We start from the raw sequence: 19,511 nt of genomic DNA, 5'->3' as shown, positions 1-19,511 counted from the left end.
GTTGTGCTGGAACTCAAAAGCATTGTGGGACAAATGCCCTCAGCATTCCACTTCCAATAACACCCTGGAATTAGATCAATTCCCTAAAACATAGAATCATAGAATGGTTTAGGTTGGAAGGGACCTTGAAGACCATCTCGTTCCAATTCCCTGGCCATAGGCAGGGATGCCTCCTACTAGACCAGGTTGCTCAAAGCTCCATCCAGCCTGGCCTTGAACGCTTCCAAGGATGGGGGATCCACAACTTCCCTGGGCAACCTGGGCCACAGCCTCACCACCCTCAGAGTGCAATTTTTTTTCCTAATATCCACTCTAAATCTCCCCTCTTCCAGTTTGAAGCCATTACCCCTCATCCTATCCCTACATGCTCTTGTAAAAAGTCCCTCTCCAGCCTTCTTGTAGGCCCCCTTCAGATACTGGAAGGTTGCTATAAGGTCTCCCTGGAACCTTCTCTTCTCCAGGCTGAACAACCCCAACTCTCTCAGCCTGTCTTCATAGGATACCCTTCTGGCAAAGAGGCCGAGATATTCAGGGGAAAATGAGGATAGCAACTAATGCCTTATTATTGAAGCAATTAGTTAAATAATGTGTCTTAAAAGCTTGCGAATGATGCAAAGCAACAACTTTACAAAGCTGAAACTCATACAAAATCACATCATTTTGACACACTGACATTTCAAAATGCTGCCAGGTTCAAAGAACGTAAGAAAAGTTATGCTGCTAGAGGAATTTAAAACACTGATGAACTCTGAATGACTTCAGTTAGGACTTCATCAAATAATGTAAGAAGTAGAAAACATGAGGTTTTGTTCACACCATTCCTATTCTTTGCCACCTGTTTTATGAAAGCCTGGCAAACTACATTTGTTTGTGCTGCGACAGAACACCTACCCTAAAAGGGATCAAATTTTAAACTGTTATTTATTAACCCAGTTATAAAGAAAGATACAAATATAATCACTTCTATGCAAAAAAAAAAAAAAAAAGACTCCTATGCATTTTTATATTGAAATTAAGATCACTTGAAGAGTCAGGGATCTAGAATATAAGACCGATGAGCAGAGATTGATCTGGGCTCGCCTGTTCTGACGAAGAGGTGTCTAAGAGATGATCCAGGAGCTTCCCGTGACTACTGGAAAGAGGAGTTACAAAGATGGAGTTAAATTTTCTTGATGGTGCCAGACAATAAAATTATGGGCAGTGGCCCCAGATTGCAGTCTGGAAAGCTTATGCTAGATGTTAGGGAAAGTTTGTTAAAAAAGTGAATAGTGCAGCACAGGAAGAGTTTCCATACAGATTGTGTAATCTCTGTCCTTGGAGGTTTTCAGGCATTATTGAGACAAGGTCACAGCTGACCTAACCTAGAACTGGGGAATAGTTTCATCTCAAGCAAAAGGCTGGACAGAGACCTCCAGCAGTCCCTTCCAATCAGCATTTCTGTGATCATATCATGCTGGATTTGAGAATACTTTATTTACTGTCTACTAGATGCAGTACCTCAGTATCACTATGCTTCCTCATAATGAATAACTCAAAATAATTCAGAGTTTAAGTTAATAAACTCATTTTATTAATGCAAATGCACATATGGCATAAAAACGGCTGATGAGGAGAGGCAGCAAGTTTAGTTTGTGTTTTATAGAATGACATTTAAACAACATGAATAAGATGTCTCCTTATATTCTTACTGCTAGTTAAATAGGAAACTGCTTTAAATTCACTTACTAAGATCACTCCACTGTGAACTATATAGAACTCCTTATACCCATTATACACATCAAGTATCAAATATATTTCAAAGACATACAGAAACGATCCATCTAATCTCAGGAAAATACTCAATTTTTACTTATTCTCTGCAGCTATCCACGTGCAGAGTTAGGACAAATAAGCACTTTTCTAACCCATAAACAGATACTGATTACAGAATTAACTTTATTTTATGCAAGTCAGGCAACAGTTTCAGCATTACATTATGAATAATTCTTACTCGAAGGCAGGTGTTAAGCTACATATTTTTAAATTAGACTCCATTTTCTCTAAGAATCTATTGTTTTATGTATTCCACCTAACTCTGGAGAGCTTAAGAGTAATAAACTGCATATACATATCTTGGTAAATATTTATCTGGCTGCCAATGCTCTCGGGAGTTAAATAATTAAAAGCAAAATCAACCACACGTATTGCAAGAACAGAAATAAAGGAAACAAAGCCCTAATATCAGACCAAGATGTAATCAACCTTCACCATGAGTGTTCAAAAATGGTCTTTGAGAATAAGTGGTAACACCAGACTAACAGGAAAGAATCTTCCATTGTAGCCATAGAGAAGGGATTTACCATAGTCACTTCACAAAAGGCCAAGAGTAAGGGCAAAGCTCTCCATTCAGCAGTCTTGCCATATCTGTTAAGTGACTACTGGAAATAAAACAGCTGGGGGTGTACAGAGGAAGGGAAGATTTACATTGTGCCATTAGCCTATCTGAAAAGATAAATCCACCATGCAAAGTTGCAGTTGGCTTGGAGCACGTGTGTGAATGCGGGAGAGAGAAAAATCCATGAAGAGGACAGAACTATACTGGACTAAGTAGCTCCTTTGTCAACTTAAGCTGTTTAGACAGACTGTATAAATCATACCATGGAAAAACAGTTTGTCAGCATGTCATGGTTTGGGCTGGGCTGGCCGCTGAAACGAACGACAGAGGTTGTCTTTTACTGCTCTCCCTTCTCTGAAGGGAGGAACTCCCTGCAGGAACTCTTCACACTAGCCACAATGTCTGCACAAGTTAGCCAAAAACAGCTGTACCTTGAAGTCCAAATTTATCCTCAATGATTAGCCATTGTTTTCTATAGTAATCTCCAATAGCTGCCTTTTGCAATTCTCATCTAATAAAAAACCCGCATGCTGCAGTAATAATGATGTGCCTGACCTCTCTGCAGATAAATTGTCTCTAAAGGCAAAGAGTAACTTTTTTTACCTTATTGACTCCAGCTTAGCCAAACTTCCCAATAACCTCCTTTCCCCCAGTCCCTCTCTCTTCTGCTGCAGTTAAAGATTTTGCCAAGAATCACATATTTCTTCAGAAACAAGAAGATTCCCACCCAAAAGAACCAAAAATTGTCCATTATACTGCTACTCTGTCTGCAGATATTCTCCCCATCTAGACCTACAAAGAAAATTTTAGCATTCTTAGAATGCTTAAAAACAAGAGGAGGGGAGAATCTCAGAAGTCAGTTGCTAATATTGTGGCCAACTTAGTAAGGAGAAAAAAATGAAAATAAAATCTCACATACAGCACATCAGAAACCCTCATGAAGAAAAGATCAAATAAAACAAGGGAAGAGGAAGAGAAAGACAGGGAAAAGGCACCCAGTTTTCAACTCAGGAACAAGTGAATTCTCTTGTCAAGTCTTCAGAACACTACAACATTCCATAGTGCATCCCTGTCCTTAAAAACTTGTTGAGACTATTGCCTCCTACTCAGCCAAGTACACTCCTAACTCTGAAGGAGCATCTTCTTTTCTTTTCATAGACCTCGTTACCATCACCTAAATGTCCTTTGAAAGGCCCCAGGCAAAATCCATAAGACTGAAGGAAAGCTTGGTTTACACACCTTAGCTCCCAAGCCTCTGTGTATGCCTTAAGATCACAAGCAGCAGATTTGGTTCTACTCCAAAATGTGAACACTTACGCTAGTCAGCCTCCACGATTGCCAAAGTGATGTGAAGTCTTCAGCCAGTAGAATTTGAGCAGTTTTTGTGTACAAACAACAGCAGCAAGAACTATGAAGACTGTAGTTTGAACTGAGAACACAGAATATCTTTTCTTTTTTTTTTAAACATCTAATGTTGCATTTAAAAGACACACCTCTAGTTGTATCTGGGCCAGCACAAAGTGACAGCAGCATATTGTTTGTTATTAATTGGATCAAACTTAAAAAAAACCAAACCACCTAAAAATCTCATGCAGATAATGATTCTTAGCACAGGAATTTTCCTGACTGTGGGTTTCATTCATTGGATTTATGTCCAGCTCTGCCCCAGATGGAAGGAAAGGGAAGAACAAGTTGTTAAAAGGCAAATAGTCTCCCACTTAAATACTACAGAGTAACGTGTTTTCATGCTTAGTTAAAATTGGGGGATATCCTTTTCTTGGGTTACACACTCTTCAGTAGGCACATAATTTTTTAACCCCACACAGAGATCTTAATTAAATCCTAAAAATACCAGTAAAGATACCGGATAGCTTGCTTATCAGTAAATTGAAAAAGAATATTTTTTATAAGTTACCTTTCATCTACATCCTGAAACAAACAGGTTGGTGTGTGCGTAGTTGTAAAAATTCTTTTGTCAGGAGGAATTCTGGGTGCTGAGAGAAAAAGCAAAGCAGATTAACAAGTGGGTTTTCACGCATACATATTTCAAGCTGCACTTTTCTATTTAATACTAATTCAAGTCTGAAAGTCTAAGAGCATATAGGAAAGCAGCTTGCTAGCTGACAGCCTCTCAGCAAGGGCAGAGAACAGAACCAGTTATCTTTCACTTTAATAAAACTTGAGATCACTGACAGTAACTCATATAGCTGGCTTGCTTAGGCTGAAATTCTATTGTGCTACCCCAAATGGAAATTCCTGTAGCAAAACATAGAACAGTTCTTACTTTCAGGAAACCAAATGAGTCTTTGTGCATTCAAAGGATTACCTTCATAACCAGAATGTACTTTTTCTGCCAGCAACACACAGCAAAGTTGGTCCTCTGCTATTTCTGGATCTTGCACTTTGATAAGGTAAGGAGTCATCCGAAATGGGTGATAGCAAATCTCACTTTCACGCTCCTTTCCCGCACTAATAATTAAACAGAGTTAATTATTTCAATTCTTATGCTAAATAAAGTTCTAATTTACCTATTGTAATTTCCTCATGACACAAGGACTGCATGATACCTCCTAAAATAGCACCCAAGAACTTAACTTTCTGAATTTTACTTTTTTTGCCAGAAGAGCTAATTCTGATGGCATCCTTTGCATACCAACTGCAGTAAAAACAACACAACACTGTCCTCTCTACTGCCTGAATTTAGAAGATCCACAATTGCTTTAAATGGAAATTTGATAGAAAAAGAAAAACCCCACCTCCTACGATATTTTGTTGATCCAATAACCTTAATCTGTGACATTATACCCTTCAGAGAGATGAATTTATAGTTGTATTTTTATGAAGACTGCTATATCCCCCTCAGTTAACGTAAAGACCTTCTTTTACTCAGTATTTATGCCAATTTAAAGAGAATGAAGACTCCAAAATTCTTACCTATAAGAACAGTTGTTTACTTAGTAACAATCCACAGCATAGTAATGAAAATAACCATTTACACAGTGATCAGAAAAATAAATTCAGTTGTAATAAGTTTATAACAGCACAGCAAGGAATCAAATTGCACAAGAAAGAACACCGAATAAGTTGCCAGCACTTCCTAAATAAACGCAACTAAAGGGAGTGGGGGTAGGAAAAGAAGGAAGAAAGGCAAAACCAAAGGAACTGTATCATCTAGTAACTGCAAAAGAGACAAATCCTCATGCATCTTTCTCTATGGGACACTTGAGATAAATTTAAGATTAGACATTAGTCTTCCAGAATGAAAGAGACTCTGTAGCAGGTGCTGAGCAGAACAGTTCAATTAACATGAATTGAAGACTTTCCATAGCAGTAGGAGATACCATATCAGCTTCCTTTATGGTGCAAAGGTCTATATTCACACTGATTAAGTTCTAAGATGCAACTTCCTGAAATCACTTTGCAGTTTTCTCTGTAGCTTCTAGGGGTTAATCAATTAGAGGACATGCATGTGTTTTGCCTTATGTTCACATTATGGAAAAGTAAGAAACTTACATACCATATGGTTCTTATAAAAGTCAAATACTTTTGTAATGCATGGTTTCATAATATAACACTAAGCTTTACAACATTGTCGTCTTACCTGATACGACAGAAAAAAGATTTCTCTTCCATGCAATCCTGGGTGGAAGACTCTAGAAATATTAAACATATTTCATAACAAGTTACAAACTACTATGAGATTATGATATTTAAAAAAATACTTACTCCTTGATTAGTAAAGGCTGAATTATTTAAAAAGTTTATGTTCCCTGAAATCTCCATATGTATTTGCCAAACAATGTACTTCATAAGCACTAAACTAAATCTGAATACCACTCATTCTGAGGCTGGCATGTGAATCACAGCTGCTTGCTTATTAAGCTTTTTGCGAAAAACATATGTAAACAGTTCTCCACTTTGAGCTGTTTACTCTCACGAGCTTTTCCATTGTACTTCATAACACTGACCAAAAATGTTTGATTATCTGGGACCCCAAGATTTTATCTTTTTCCTAGAAAAGCACTAGGACAGCTAGATCATGAAATTCCTACCCCCTCACAAAAAAGTATTTTTCATGATGGCTTCCTCTCACCTTTTAAGTCTATTTCCCATCCTTTTCCAGAGTAGCCACAGACTGATTTTCAAGGCAAGCTCTGGTCTTTCGAAGGCCTCAGTGCACAATACTTTTAGACATTATATTCTATGGCAGCTGATGGGATAGTGTGCATAGTTCCACTTACTGCAGTTTTGAAATTTGAAGCTAACACAAACATAATAAAACTACAGAAAATGTTTCAGAAAAAATTAGCATAACTGAATAATATCTGTAATTAGGATAACATTGTCAGAATTCACCATTGACCCTGTTTGGAGCCAGAGGTTGAACTAGAGACCTCACAAGGTCCCTTCCAACTTGCTTTATGTATGCATTACTTAGTCTATATTCATTGCTAATTGTTTTTTCAGCTTAAATATCGTTCACGCTCTGACTTAACTTAATAGACATAGTATAAATGGATTGGAATTTCAAACATTTAGAGCAGACCTTGAATTTCAAGTGTTTGGTTAAAATAGTTGGCAGCTATTTCCCAATTCCTAACAGCTGTAGCTACACTAGTAAAGCAACCCTCCCACAAACAAATATCAAGTGCCCTAAGACCTCTGACCCTTCACCATTAGCATGCCTAACATCATTTTTCTAAGGCTAAAAGAAGAGATGTGATTACACTTGGTGAATGCACAGTGATTATAGCTGAAGTACATTTTTCTACACTGTAATCAAGGTGTACAGTATTCAAATTTTAAAAGGAAGGAGGCAGAATATTATCCTCCTTATATTTGAAGAAAAGAAATTTTAAAGAAAAAAACTGGTCATTTGATTGCTAGTAAAAATGGAAAGCAAACCCACTATTCAGCACGAATATCTACCTTGTTTTCATTCATCATTTGGATGAAAGGGTCACAAGAACCAATAAACAATGACATTCTGAAGAGTTTTAGCCAACAGACAAACCTTGCTGATTTATAAAAGTGTGCTATACATCTAGGATTGTTCAGAGATGTTCTAATAATGCATCTGTGTTATATCCTCAAAAAGTGATGGAGAAGGATATTGAAATCAGTTCAAGTACTTGTATTTGCATGACTGAAAGAGAAAAATATGCTGTTGAGATCACTCACCTGCTCTATTGCAAATATTCCATGATGGTAATCTGTATGGGGTGGTAGAAGTATAGAAAACACTGACATCCTGAGGTGCCAAGAACTCCACAAATTTGGCGTTTTTAAAATAACCCCTCTTGCAGCGGAGAATGGAGGCAGCTTGATCAGAGATGTACAAAATTTTCCCAGTAATCAAAGAAACAGCTACAGCAAACATATCCTAAAAACAAAAATTTCAAATTATTTAGACAGTTTAAAACATTCTTCAATCCATTATGTATTTATTCGAAAAACATATAAGATATAAAAGCATTAATAAGTTCAAGATAAAAATTAAGGAAATTGCATTAAACCTCATCTGTTAAGGGAGCAAGAAAATAAAATTAATCTGCATATGAAGTAGACACAGTACACTTTTTGAACTATGCAATAACAATATGCTAGCATCTTTCTGGGTTACAAGCCCTAAATATCACTGCCTAAAATTATATGATGCAGAATGAATTTATGAATTAAGAACTGAAGAGCTTCCAGCTATAAAACTGTACAATTTCCTTGCGTTTGTTACAAGCATATTTTACATTTATGAAATTGAACTGTTTTGTTAAAGGCTGTTTATGCTAGCTTGTCTGTCCACTGCAAAGTGAAAAAAAGTGCTCTAAACCACTTGGTAAAAAATAATATGAATAAACAGATGGAAAAAAAAGAGTCCCACACAATCATATACACAATCCACTTGTATCATTTCACGTTGTTTTTCTTCTTGACACAGAAGAGTTTCCTGCGTCATAACCTTTAGTGCTCTATCCACTAACACTATACACAAACTTAAGAGTTGTCGTCAGAACACCAGTTTCACAAACTCGGATGCTTCAGATCAATTGAACAATGTTTATGATATTTGGCTGAAGTTCTCAGTTGTACTCCAGACTTCCTATTTATTTTACCTTATAGGCAACCTTTACTACTCATAAACCCACCTACTTCAAGTAAGGGAATATCCCCCATTATGACACTATTTTACTGATTTCAGAAATTCATACATTCTGCCAGAGGCTTCAGGAACAAACAAATAGTAGAAGGTAGTCTAATAAGTTTAGATGCAATTATTTTTTGAAGACTCCACAATATATCCCTAAAACACTGGTAATGTAGAAAATAAAAAAAAAAAAGTTCAGACTATCATTTTACTGCTAAAAACTACGCTGATTGTCATAGCTGTTCTTATCTAGACGAGAAGACATAGCATCACTGGATCACACAGTAAGCCTACACCAGTTGCAATGACTAGACAAGAGAACACAACAAACAGGGATTCCAACACTTTCATCACTTTTCAGTCACACACAAAGAACGGGAGAAACATCAAATAACCCCTACTGATAAGGATAAGCTACAATGATTCACAGGTCTGCCTTGACTGAAATTTGGGAAGAGTTACTCTCCAACTTCAACAGGTGTTCTAAAATGAGAACTAATGACCTCTCACAGTGCATTATATCACACAGATGTTGAGATATGTCACACCATCGTCTCTAAGCATAAGGTACAATTCAGAGGACCAAGGAGTTTAGACTACTTATTTCCCACCTAACTGAGAAAAAAGCTTAGATCAAGGTGCCATTGGCAAAATATGCAAAGGCTCAAGAGTTTCTACTCAACATCCCCTGGAAGGGAAAAGCCAGCTTCTTCAGTTTATCGGCCTAGCTACCAACTCTTACCTTCCAAAAAGAAAGCATGCCTGAGAATTCCAGTTCTAAACATTTTCAATACACAGTGTAGCCTTGGGTCACCATACTCACCGCATTTTTCATGATGTATTCTGAAGTTATAGTCTCCACTTCTTCTACCGTGTAAGATGACACATTGAGTCCAGCAGGTTGGGATTCATTAATCATCAATAATTGGTAATACTCCTCATTGGCTACACAAGAATATTAAACAACTTATACTAAGAATTAAAAATCTCATCAATAAACATCGAGCCTAGAAGCCATAAACGGACAACACTTTCTGGTGTAAGCACAGAATGGGCAGTTGGGAAACTGAGGTACTACTCCAAATTAATTTTTCCTCGATAGAGCTTCCTCATCAGTAACCCAAATAAATTTACCCACCTTAATATACCCATATGTGTGTGATCACATATTTTGGTCTGTTTGACAGCTCAAATAGTATGACATTGTAAATTGTTTTCAAATTATTTTTCTAACTCAACAAACATCAGCAAAATATTAAGCATCTAGAAAGCTGCTTTAATTCCCAAGAACACAAGTTAACAGAGCCAATAAATAAACCACAAAAACGTCTCTTTAGAGATGCTTTCAAACATAATAAACTTAGCTTTACACAGACAACCACATTTGAATTCTTATTTTAAATGTTTAATTTTATCCAGGTTGGCATTACCTAGGCAGTATCATACTTTATTACCTTTAACTTGTTTAATGCTTTTAAGGGCATATTTCAACGTCGTTAGGACGCTAGATTTGCCTTTAATTCTCTTTTCAGAAGGAAGGTGAGCTTTCAGCTCCTGTAATGTTTTCAGCAATTCCTTTTGTGTTTTGGCTTTAGTGGACTGCTCACTACTGTAGGATTAAAGACAAAAATAAAACATCACTTGAATGGCTTGAAGTGACACACCATCTTCATAGAAGCCCAAATATACTCTGACATTTACCATGTACGTAAATTTGTACAGCTAGCCACATTAACTTTTCCAATACTTAGTATCAGCATTCAGGAATTACAATGATTCTTAAATTAGCTAGAAACATTTAAAATTAAATATTTACCACCACCTGAAATCTTATTTTAAAATGTACTCTGTATATGCAACAGTACATATACCCAAGCACCAGACATATTTTTTTTTTTTTGGCCAGTCTCCCTCCTCCCTTTTTAGTGGTATTTTCCTTAGTTACTTTCAAATTCAAACTCATAGAAATGTTCATGGACTTCAAAGGAGAGAAGCAGGAGGTCCATTCAAGTCTTCACCTCCTGTTCGAGCAGGTTCTCATAAGAAAGGTCCCTGAAAAGGGAATGGCAGTGGAAGAGCATCAAGTTAACAAAACAAATGGAGAAATCCTTGGAACAACGTATCCCAGTTAAGCATGGCAATACATTAAATAAGATAAGAAAACTTGACTAAGTAGGTAGGCTAAAGAATCAGAGGAGGATGGAGACAGAAATTGCATTCACATTTCTCAGGTGCATGTTCAGAAGTGCTGTCTCAGCGTAGAAGGTCAAACTACAGAGATTATCAGTGCCAACGTCAGAAAATTATCACCTTCCTTTGTAGTTCCTGATATCTCTTACCATTATTAAGAGGTGCTGACAAGATTAAAAAGGAAAAGAAGGGAAGGGAAGGGAAGGGAGGAGGTGGATGACAAAAATGGGTGGCAGGAGGGTAGGAAGCAGTTAAAATGAAAAATCACCTTGTCTTTCTCATTGGAGTAGATTTTAAAAGCTAATCAGTCACACCAATCAAGAGGATTCTAGAGCTTTTCTTAAACCTTCCTAAAAATTAATTATTTCCCATCAAAAGGAAGGTCTTCTCTTACCACCGGACTGTCATGGCTGATAGTCTCTAAGAAGTTACCCTAATAACCACTGTAGAAACAATAGCCTTGGCAACTGCGCTGCCCTGTCTGAAGGGCTCAATAAAGTGGCTTCAGCTTCCAGGTAATTTTCAAGAGGACTTCTGAACAATTTCTGGGAAGTTTGAGAAGTTGTTCAGGTAGATTAGTCATCTGACATGCTTTGGGTGTATTTCACCAAAAATGTTTGGAAAGTGACAAAGCTGGCTCGTACTAGAGAATACCCATTGTTCTTGCTTACATCGCAATGTACTATGAGAAACATATCATTCACCTAATCAGTGGTCATTTTGTACTGAGAAATAATGGCAAGGGATAAAACAAAAGAGTATAGTACTCCCTTGGGAAACATTATGTTCATGCTGTATATTAAAATCACATCTACAATGTGGCTTGACAGTTTGGACTGACACAATCAAACAGGGCTCTGTTAATAGAAGAACCCTTCACACTGGCAGTAGGGAGAAGAGAGAGGGAAAGGATTATGAAATAACAGAGCATACTGCTGGTTTTGTGCTCTCTGAGTATGCTTCATCAGAGCGGTCAGACTTTTGCAAGAAAAGAAACCTTTCCAAACTAGCCTACAGCAGCAGCAAATATAGAAGACAGATCTCCTTGGAAACCCAATGCAACTCAAAAATGTTTTTCCAGAGATCAGTAGCATCAGGCACAGTAGCCAACTGCAGGGAAGGTGTGACTTGCAGAAGACAGAATAAGCAAGTTTATAAAGATAGGAGCTAACCTATAGCTTATCATCCTATTTTAGTTTTCTCTTTAAAGATAATTCTCTTGATGCCCTCAGTCTCCCATTCCCAAAAGATGATCAGATTCTGCTCTGTAACACTCTAGCACTCTGCCTGACAGCTGGAGAAAACACTGTAGCATCTGGATTCCTATTTATTTCTGAGGAGAGAGTTATTAGCAAAATTTAAAATAAAGAGGTGTTAGAAAAACTGTAATAAGTAACCCTCCAAAAATCTTGCAGTGAAGTAAATGGAATCAACGGGAAAAGAAGATTAAGAAATGCCTTTGGTTCACTCTCTTTCATACTAAGCAACATGAACTCCAGAACACAATTTCCAATTGAAAATACAGCATGGAACAAGATCTCCAGGTGCCTGCATGGGAGACACAGAAAATAAGTTCATCAAGCACCAAAAGGTGCAAAGGGGTAATTTTAATTTACCACATCTCTAGGAACTGCATCAGGCAGAAAAACTTTCAGGTAGGTACATGTAGACAGGGGTCTTAACACCAGTGTGCTATAGCTAGATATCCTGCATCTGCTCAGGATCAGATTTTGGTCTCCTGATGAGAAGTTGACTTAAAAAAACCCAACAAGTACAGTAGGGCACTCTGAAGTGTCCAGATTTGAGCCTTCAATGCCACCAGGTTTCTCAAGGCTATCAGGGTCAGAAGCAGAGTTCATACAGAGGGATTCCTGCAGCTGATGTTGCTTTATCCTTATAGACTTGAGGCTTGAATCCTGGCGAACGGAACACAGGAGAGGCAGACGATATGACTACTGGACATCAGAACACACCCAACCCAATGGGTGAATTCTGATGTTAAAACACTACTAAGTTGTCCTTGGGCAAGGGCTTCAGACTAAGTTCTGAAGAGCAGAAAATTTAAAGAAAAGCTTCAAAAAAAAAACACTAGAGCTGAAGCAACATTCAAAGTGAACCACAAAAATAAAATTACAGAGTTAAGCTACCAAATCAAAGTAAGATGACTTGAAAGGTTATCACAGAACTTGCACGGAACAGCAACAAAAAGCTCTTAATTCAACTGTGTGGTTAATAGGACGTGCAACCAATTATGAACAGGTTTAGCCAAAATAAAACCAAAACAACGCTATTTAGTTTCCGCATTCAGCTTTACATACATACAAGTTACTGAAAAAACATGCACATTGATTTACCTGCATCCACTGCTAGACTGATTGTGTTCAGAGTTCGCAATCATCAGACTAAATGCATTTGAGCTTGAACTAGAATAAGGAAAGATAGAAAGAGATTAATATTAGTAAGCCCAAAAATTAACTTTTAGTTCATTTTATCTTTACATTTTCCTATTAATGACTGGCTATCTAGAAAAAAAAAAAACAACTTTAAAAGCTTCTGCATGGTACAGCAAATGGAAACTGCAGCCGTTACACATTTGTCTAAGAAGATGGCTCTTACTGTAACTTTGTTCTGTACAGTAAGCTATTATTTGAAAGATTAAAATAGCACAGTTGCATTCTCACACATAAGAACAGACTGACACTTTTTGATATACAGTTAGAGAAGCTAGTTTACAAGAAATTATAAGGCCAATTAAACATACAATGATGAGAAGAAAGATTCAAATGAAGCTGGCCCCGTGGAACTACTAGAGACCTTTATGAATTATATTACACAATTTACATCATAGGAGATCACAAGTTAACTAGAACTACAATCTGAAGATACGCTTCATACCAGAGATGTTATGCAGAAATTGGATTCAAATGAAAAAAGCCTATAGTGACAAAAATAAAAGTGAAATTTATTTAATATTAGCTACTACCTTTTATGACAGTCTGAAGATTCCATAAGCATTGCTGAATCTTTCCCATTTTCATCAGATTCATGGCCATGAGAATCATGCCCGCTTGAGTAGTTCTCATTTGTGTCATTTCCACTGAAGTCATTTCCACTGGATCCACTGCTCATTTCAATATCTTCTTGAAGAACTTCATGAGAGTGTTCAGGCTTTGTCTGAATTTCTGAATCTTCAGCAATCATCTGGCTATGGTTATTTGCAAGTCCAGAATAATCACTCATTTTCCGTTGCTCTTCTAAAGAGAACGATGAAGAAATGCTTTCACTGATACTGGGCTGCTGCTCAGGGTTCTGCTCCTCAGTGCTAGAGTAGAACCCCTTGAACTTGATAGATTCCATGGGATACTCATTAGAAACACTGCCAAAATCAAGAGCAAATCAAGCCATATTCAGAATTTTCTTTCAGTACAAATTCTGTTTGGAAGTACAGACCCATAAATCTGAGGAATAAGGGAAGGAAGAAAAAAAATTATTTTCTTGTTTGCCTTTGCTGACAAACTGGAGTTCTTACTGACTGAAGAAATTAAGTGATATTCATGGTTAATATATTCAGCATTTGAACAGTGAAAAGTTTAATTTAAATATAACTGCAAACCTAACAATGTTTTATCATGGAAAAGGTATTATTTTTTAGTAAAACCCCCACAAAAAGACGAAGTGTAATAAACACAAAAACTCCTTAAAAATTTAAATATTCACTTGTTTTCTATTCTTCTTCAAATTTTACTGCCTGGATTTGGACAATAGCTATTACTGTTTTCAGTGAAACCGTTTCCCTGGCTTCCAGTTAACCTTGATAAACAAAAAGATTCCATTCAGACATCAGAGGATTCCTTATTTGGTTAGGAGGTTGTTTCGGTTCTTGTGTTTTGTTGGGCTTTTCTTTAAATACATAGTATTATTTTTTTTATTTTAAGATCAGTTCTGCCATTTTGACCAATTCTTCATGTCTGTCTTTATATGTATACAGGTAGACTGAACATACAGTAGGAATAGGGAAACTAAGTACACAAACCCACCTATTTATCAACAACAAAAATTCTAAGACACAAAGAAGCCTGAGAAGAATTTTATCTAATGATTACCACTAATTCGGGGGTGGGGGGCAGGAGGGGAACAACCAAGAATTGCATTGTTTAGAAAAGTAAGCTTAAAACAAAAAATTCCCTGCTTTTAAAGCAGATTCTAATGTACCAGGCTCAAAATCAGAATGTATATGAAAGTGAATTAAGAACAGTTCAACTTTATGAATAAAATATTTAATCTGACCCATTTCCTCATCTATTTCAGCAACCCACGGAGACAATAATACGGCAAAACCATGAACTAAGAGTCTCTGAACAATGTCATTCATCATCTGGGGAAAAAAAGAAGCATTTGTTTTTAAACAGAGCCATGTTTGTTCCTTCTTCTTTGTTCCTTTAAAATACTCCAGATTACAATTGTTGACTAATAAACTTCTGACAGGAATAACAAAGTCAATGAAAAAATCTGCAACTAAGTTTTGCTAATATTAACCACAGCAGCTTCCTTTTAAACACAAATAATTTTTTTTTTTTTTTAGAAAGCCTGTAACAGAAAACATTAACTTAATATTCATTTAAAATACACTATGATTCAACTTCCCTCCCCCCATAAAAAAATACACCATTGAAACTATTTTCTTACCCTCCTAATTGCTGTTTTTCCAGACATTTTACATTTATTTTGAGTTTTTCAGAAGAAAACACTACTCGTCTCCTCGTTTGGCCAAAGTAATATGCAAGATACCTGTTTTCATTTGAAAAAGGAAGCCTAGTTTAAGGACATTCATTTAAGCTATCAGTAATGGTATACAAATATAAATAATTTTTTTCTTTACAAGATTATTCACTAGTACTTTATTCTAGGTAATAATAGAAAACCCCCTTTGGGTAGAGTAAAATATACCAACATTTTATTTCTGCATGTATTCACTTCAGATACTCTAATCCAGACTAAATAGACATCCTGTTATGTTGTTGTATTGAACAGTAGCATACAGGCAGTAAATTATACTTTAGTACCCCTAACAGTTTTTTCTGGACCAACTAAGCAACTTCTATCTTAAAAATTACATAACTGGAACATGCAATAAAAGAATATTTACTTACAGATGAAACTCTAGTATTACTTCACAATCACATATGCTCTGTTAGCCAATGATTAACTAGATCAGACAGTTCATCTCTGATAGACAGAGCTCACACTTTCACATGGCTTACTTAGCTAGACATTTTAATGAAGTTCTGTCCCTGTATATAGTCTACTTTGGCCACACATGCTCCTAATGAGCCTGACTGGTTAGTGGTACCCATGCTATCAGCAGTATCACGGCCCATACTTAACAATGCAGGGCTACCCATGACTCATTTTGTCTGAGAGTGACACTCAGGAGAGTGAATACAGACGGTGGCACCGGGAATAACTATACGGACAGCACATGAGAGAGACCTCCTGCTACTGTGAAAGTAAGGAATGTTTTATAAATGTGTTAATCCATTCTCACCCAGGAAATTTTCTTACCACTACTTCAAGTATTGCAGAAATAAGAGCATCTGTCTGGTTAAATAACTGAGCCAACTCTCAAGAAGACATTTCTTATGTGTCGTTTGTACTATTACTTCTCAGAGGGCACTGAGGCTGTACAGTTCTATAGAGGATTCAGTGAGTAAAGGTACTCCAGCAAACTACTCAGCTAGCAGTGGAATGGCTTTTCATCTTCTCTGTTAAGGTTAGAAGTAACCTTGGAGATTATCTACAGCACTTTGTCTACTTCACATAAGTGCCCTATGCACATCAAAATTACAGAAATCAACCCCGTCATGATTAAAATGAAGCTTTTAGAAAAAAAAGACAGGTCTGACATGTAGGAATTTAAGGTGACATCAAACATTCCTCATACTATATTCTGTGCCCAAGGTAGGGGCTTCCTCCTATTTTGCTGACAAAATGCTACTTAGAAAGAGCTTTAGATTCAAGAGAAAAACATACCATCATAACCAGAACAACACTATCTGCTAGTAAACTATGTTACGTGACTTCTTCAGAAGTAGGGAAAAAAGCTCTCAACAAAACCCCAACTTTGGGCTGCTGTACTTAAATCCCTTAAAGAAAGAACACATAAGTCACTACTGATAGGTCCATAAGCATGAACTGCCAAAAGACAGGCCCTTAGAATAGCTCTAAATTCTCTAAAGATATTTAGCCCAATATTATATTAACACATGTACCAGGCAAATTGTGTTATTTATGGGAACAGCAATAATTGTACCACAGCTTTCCTACTCTGAATGCAAACATGTTGTATTTCAGTCTTTAAGTGTAGATAATCTCTTCTCCTGAATTCTGAGGCCAAAGAGTATTACATATGCCATAGTATATCCAGCCTCAAGAGTGTGCAAATATTTTTTTTTTAAACAACCTTTCCTGGGAAAATTATTTCCCCAGTCTTTTCTGTAATCTTTGGAAGTTTAAGAGTCAATGAAATTGTGCCATAGCTAGTACATAGAGTCTTACAGTTTGAAGTTCAGGGATGTTAAAGCACGGATGAGTGATTTTTTCCACCTCCAAATAACATCTATTGTCTCATCTGTTCTTTCCTCGACACCTAGGCTAGCTTCTGCCAGGTATTTGTAGGGAACTTCAATAGTGCTTCCTTAGGTGGGACAGAATAATCCCCAAAATATATCTGTATAGGCTGTCCAATAACTTTTGAGGAGTTTCCTGTGCCTCCTTGAACGGGAGTTGAATAATTCAGTGACAGTAAAGATTCCAGGGTTTTTAAAACTATTTTTTATTTTGAGCAATGACTTCAAATTAAGAGAATCACCAACAGAAATGAAATAGGTACTGGCCTATATGAGATACCATGTGAATTTTCTTCCTCTTGATACCTGGCAGAAACTTGTGTCAGAAAACGCTTAAGTTGTGTTAACTTCTGTCTCTAACTAGCAACATGCCAGAGCTTCTGCAGCTTTGCCCACAGTAAGTATCTATGCAGTTCCTACTAACTACATTACTGTGACTACAACATGGAGCCCAAGGACAACAGTGACAGAAACAGAAATGAGTATCCTCGTAATGGAGAAGATACAAGCTTGACCTTTTTAAAGGTATCTTTCGAGAAGAATTGGCTCAACTCCTTGAGATGGAATGGTGTTCTTAGGCAGGACGGGAAGATTAATGTTACTGAAAGTCAGTCTAGCACAAAATTTCTTCTGTTTCAAAATCTCAAAAGCCTCAGTGCTAGAGGCACATACCAGAGTAAGTAATACAGGAAGAGTAAATAGGAAGGAACAAGAAAAACATTATGATAGACTTCCAAGAGCTTCTGGGGAAAGAAGGAAGAGGAGTGTTTCTAAAACAAGAGCTCGTATAATAAATAAAAAAGCCAAGATCCCTCAAAGTAGCAATGTTAATATATTCCATAAATTTGGAGAAATTTTCTAAGAAAAGATTGGAATAACTGTGGAAAAAAAAAAAAAAAACAGGCTGGCAATTACCCTACACCATGCTTTGTGCCTGTAACTTTGGTAAGAACTGATGCATCTAGCTAGACTTTACTCTCAAACAGAGGAAGACCTTAAGTGGAACATCTGCATGCATACGCAAGCACCATGCAAACACTTCAGGAACACAGAGGGTCAGTCATCCCAGAGAGATTAATTAACATTGAAACTAATCTCAGTCAAAATGCCGTAATAAATTGCACATATTCACCCCACTTAATAAGCTTGAATAAATTTCCAATCAATAACCAAACAAGAATGAAAAGGTAAAGCTAGCATGCTTTCCCAGTCTGAAGTTCTCCCCCATTACCACAGTTTGAGGAAGGTAATTGCACCTCATACCAAGTTCTGTAAGCAAGTGCAGACAGTCAGAAAGAAACAGAGGAAGAGCTCTTTTACGTTTGATCTCGAGAGAAGTACATTAAGCCATTTTTTTTCCTTGTTTTTCACTCCATCTTTCCAAACTTTTAAGAGAGGTTGTCTATTTTGACACTGTAAATAAAAACTTCTCTTTAATCTTAAATTGGCACCAATTAAGCTTCATTTTAAGGCAACTGGATCACAAAAAACATTCTACTCTAGGAGGTTTGCTCTGTCTAAAAAAGTCACTCTGGCAAAGACTAGAACTCTTTAAGATCCTGATGCAGTGTATGAAAAAGGCAGGTCAGGGCAATCCCAAGCACAGACAGGCTCGGCGGGGAATGGCTGGAGAGCAGCCCTGAGGAGAAGGACCTGGGGGTGCTGACTGACAAGAAGCTCAACATGAGCCAGCAGTGTGCAACTGCAGCCCAGAAGGCCAACCGTATCCTGGGCTGCATCAAAGGAAGTGTGGCCAGCAGGTCAAAGGAGGCGATTCTGCCCCTCTACTCCACTCTCGTGAGACCCCACCTGGAGTACTGCATCCAGCTCTGGAATCCCCAACATAAGAAGGACATTGACCTGCTGGAGCATGTCCAGAGGAGAGCCACGAGGATGATCCGAGGGCTGGAGCACCTCCCCTACAAGAAGAGACTGGAAGAGTTGGGGCTGTTCAGCCTGGAGAAGAGAAGGCTCCGGGGACATCTTATTGCAGCCTTCCAGTCCCTAAAGGGGGCCTACAGGAGAGCTGGGGAAGGACTTTTTACTAGGGCATGTAGTGATAGGATGAGGGGGAATGGCTTTAAACTGAAAGAGGGCAGGTTCAGATTGAACATTAGGAAGAAGTTTTTCACTTTGAGGGTGGTAAGGCACTGGAACAGGTTGCCCAGAGAAGTTGTTG

General features: G+C 37.4%; 1 protein-coding gene across 1 annotated transcript in view; it reads right to left on the bottom strand.

The window, feature by feature from the left end:
- PER2 (period circadian regulator 2) overlaps positions 1 to 14,063 on the bottom strand; it is a gene marked incomplete at its 5' end in the record, with an annotated part of 33,033 nt that extends 18,970 nt beyond the window's left edge. The window contains 8 exons of the mRNA XM_082486835.1: positions 4,290 to 4,368; positions 4,701 to 4,843; positions 5,976 to 6,027; positions 7,556 to 7,757; positions 9,340 to 9,461; positions 9,971 to 10,125; positions 13,061 to 13,129; positions 13,690 to 14,063. Coding sequence (XP_082342961.1) covers positions 4,290 to 4,368; positions 4,701 to 4,843; positions 5,976 to 6,027; positions 7,556 to 7,757; positions 9,340 to 9,461; positions 9,971 to 10,125; positions 13,061 to 13,129; positions 13,690 to 14,063 — 1,196 coding nt within the window. The remainder of the gene's footprint in view (positions 1 to 4,289; positions 4,369 to 4,700; positions 4,844 to 5,975; positions 6,028 to 7,555; positions 7,758 to 9,339; positions 9,462 to 9,970; positions 10,126 to 13,060; positions 13,130 to 13,689) is intronic.
- Positions 14,064 to 19,511: the final 5,448 nt, after the last annotated feature.

Source organism: Vanellus vanellus (genome assembly GCF_965231255.1).
Source record: "Vanellus vanellus genome assembly, chromosome: 8".
Classification (NCBI taxonomy): domain Eukaryota; kingdom Metazoa; phylum Chordata; class Aves; order Charadriiformes; family Charadriidae; genus Vanellus; species Vanellus vanellus.
This window is presented reverse-complemented; position numbering and strand designations above follow the sequence as displayed.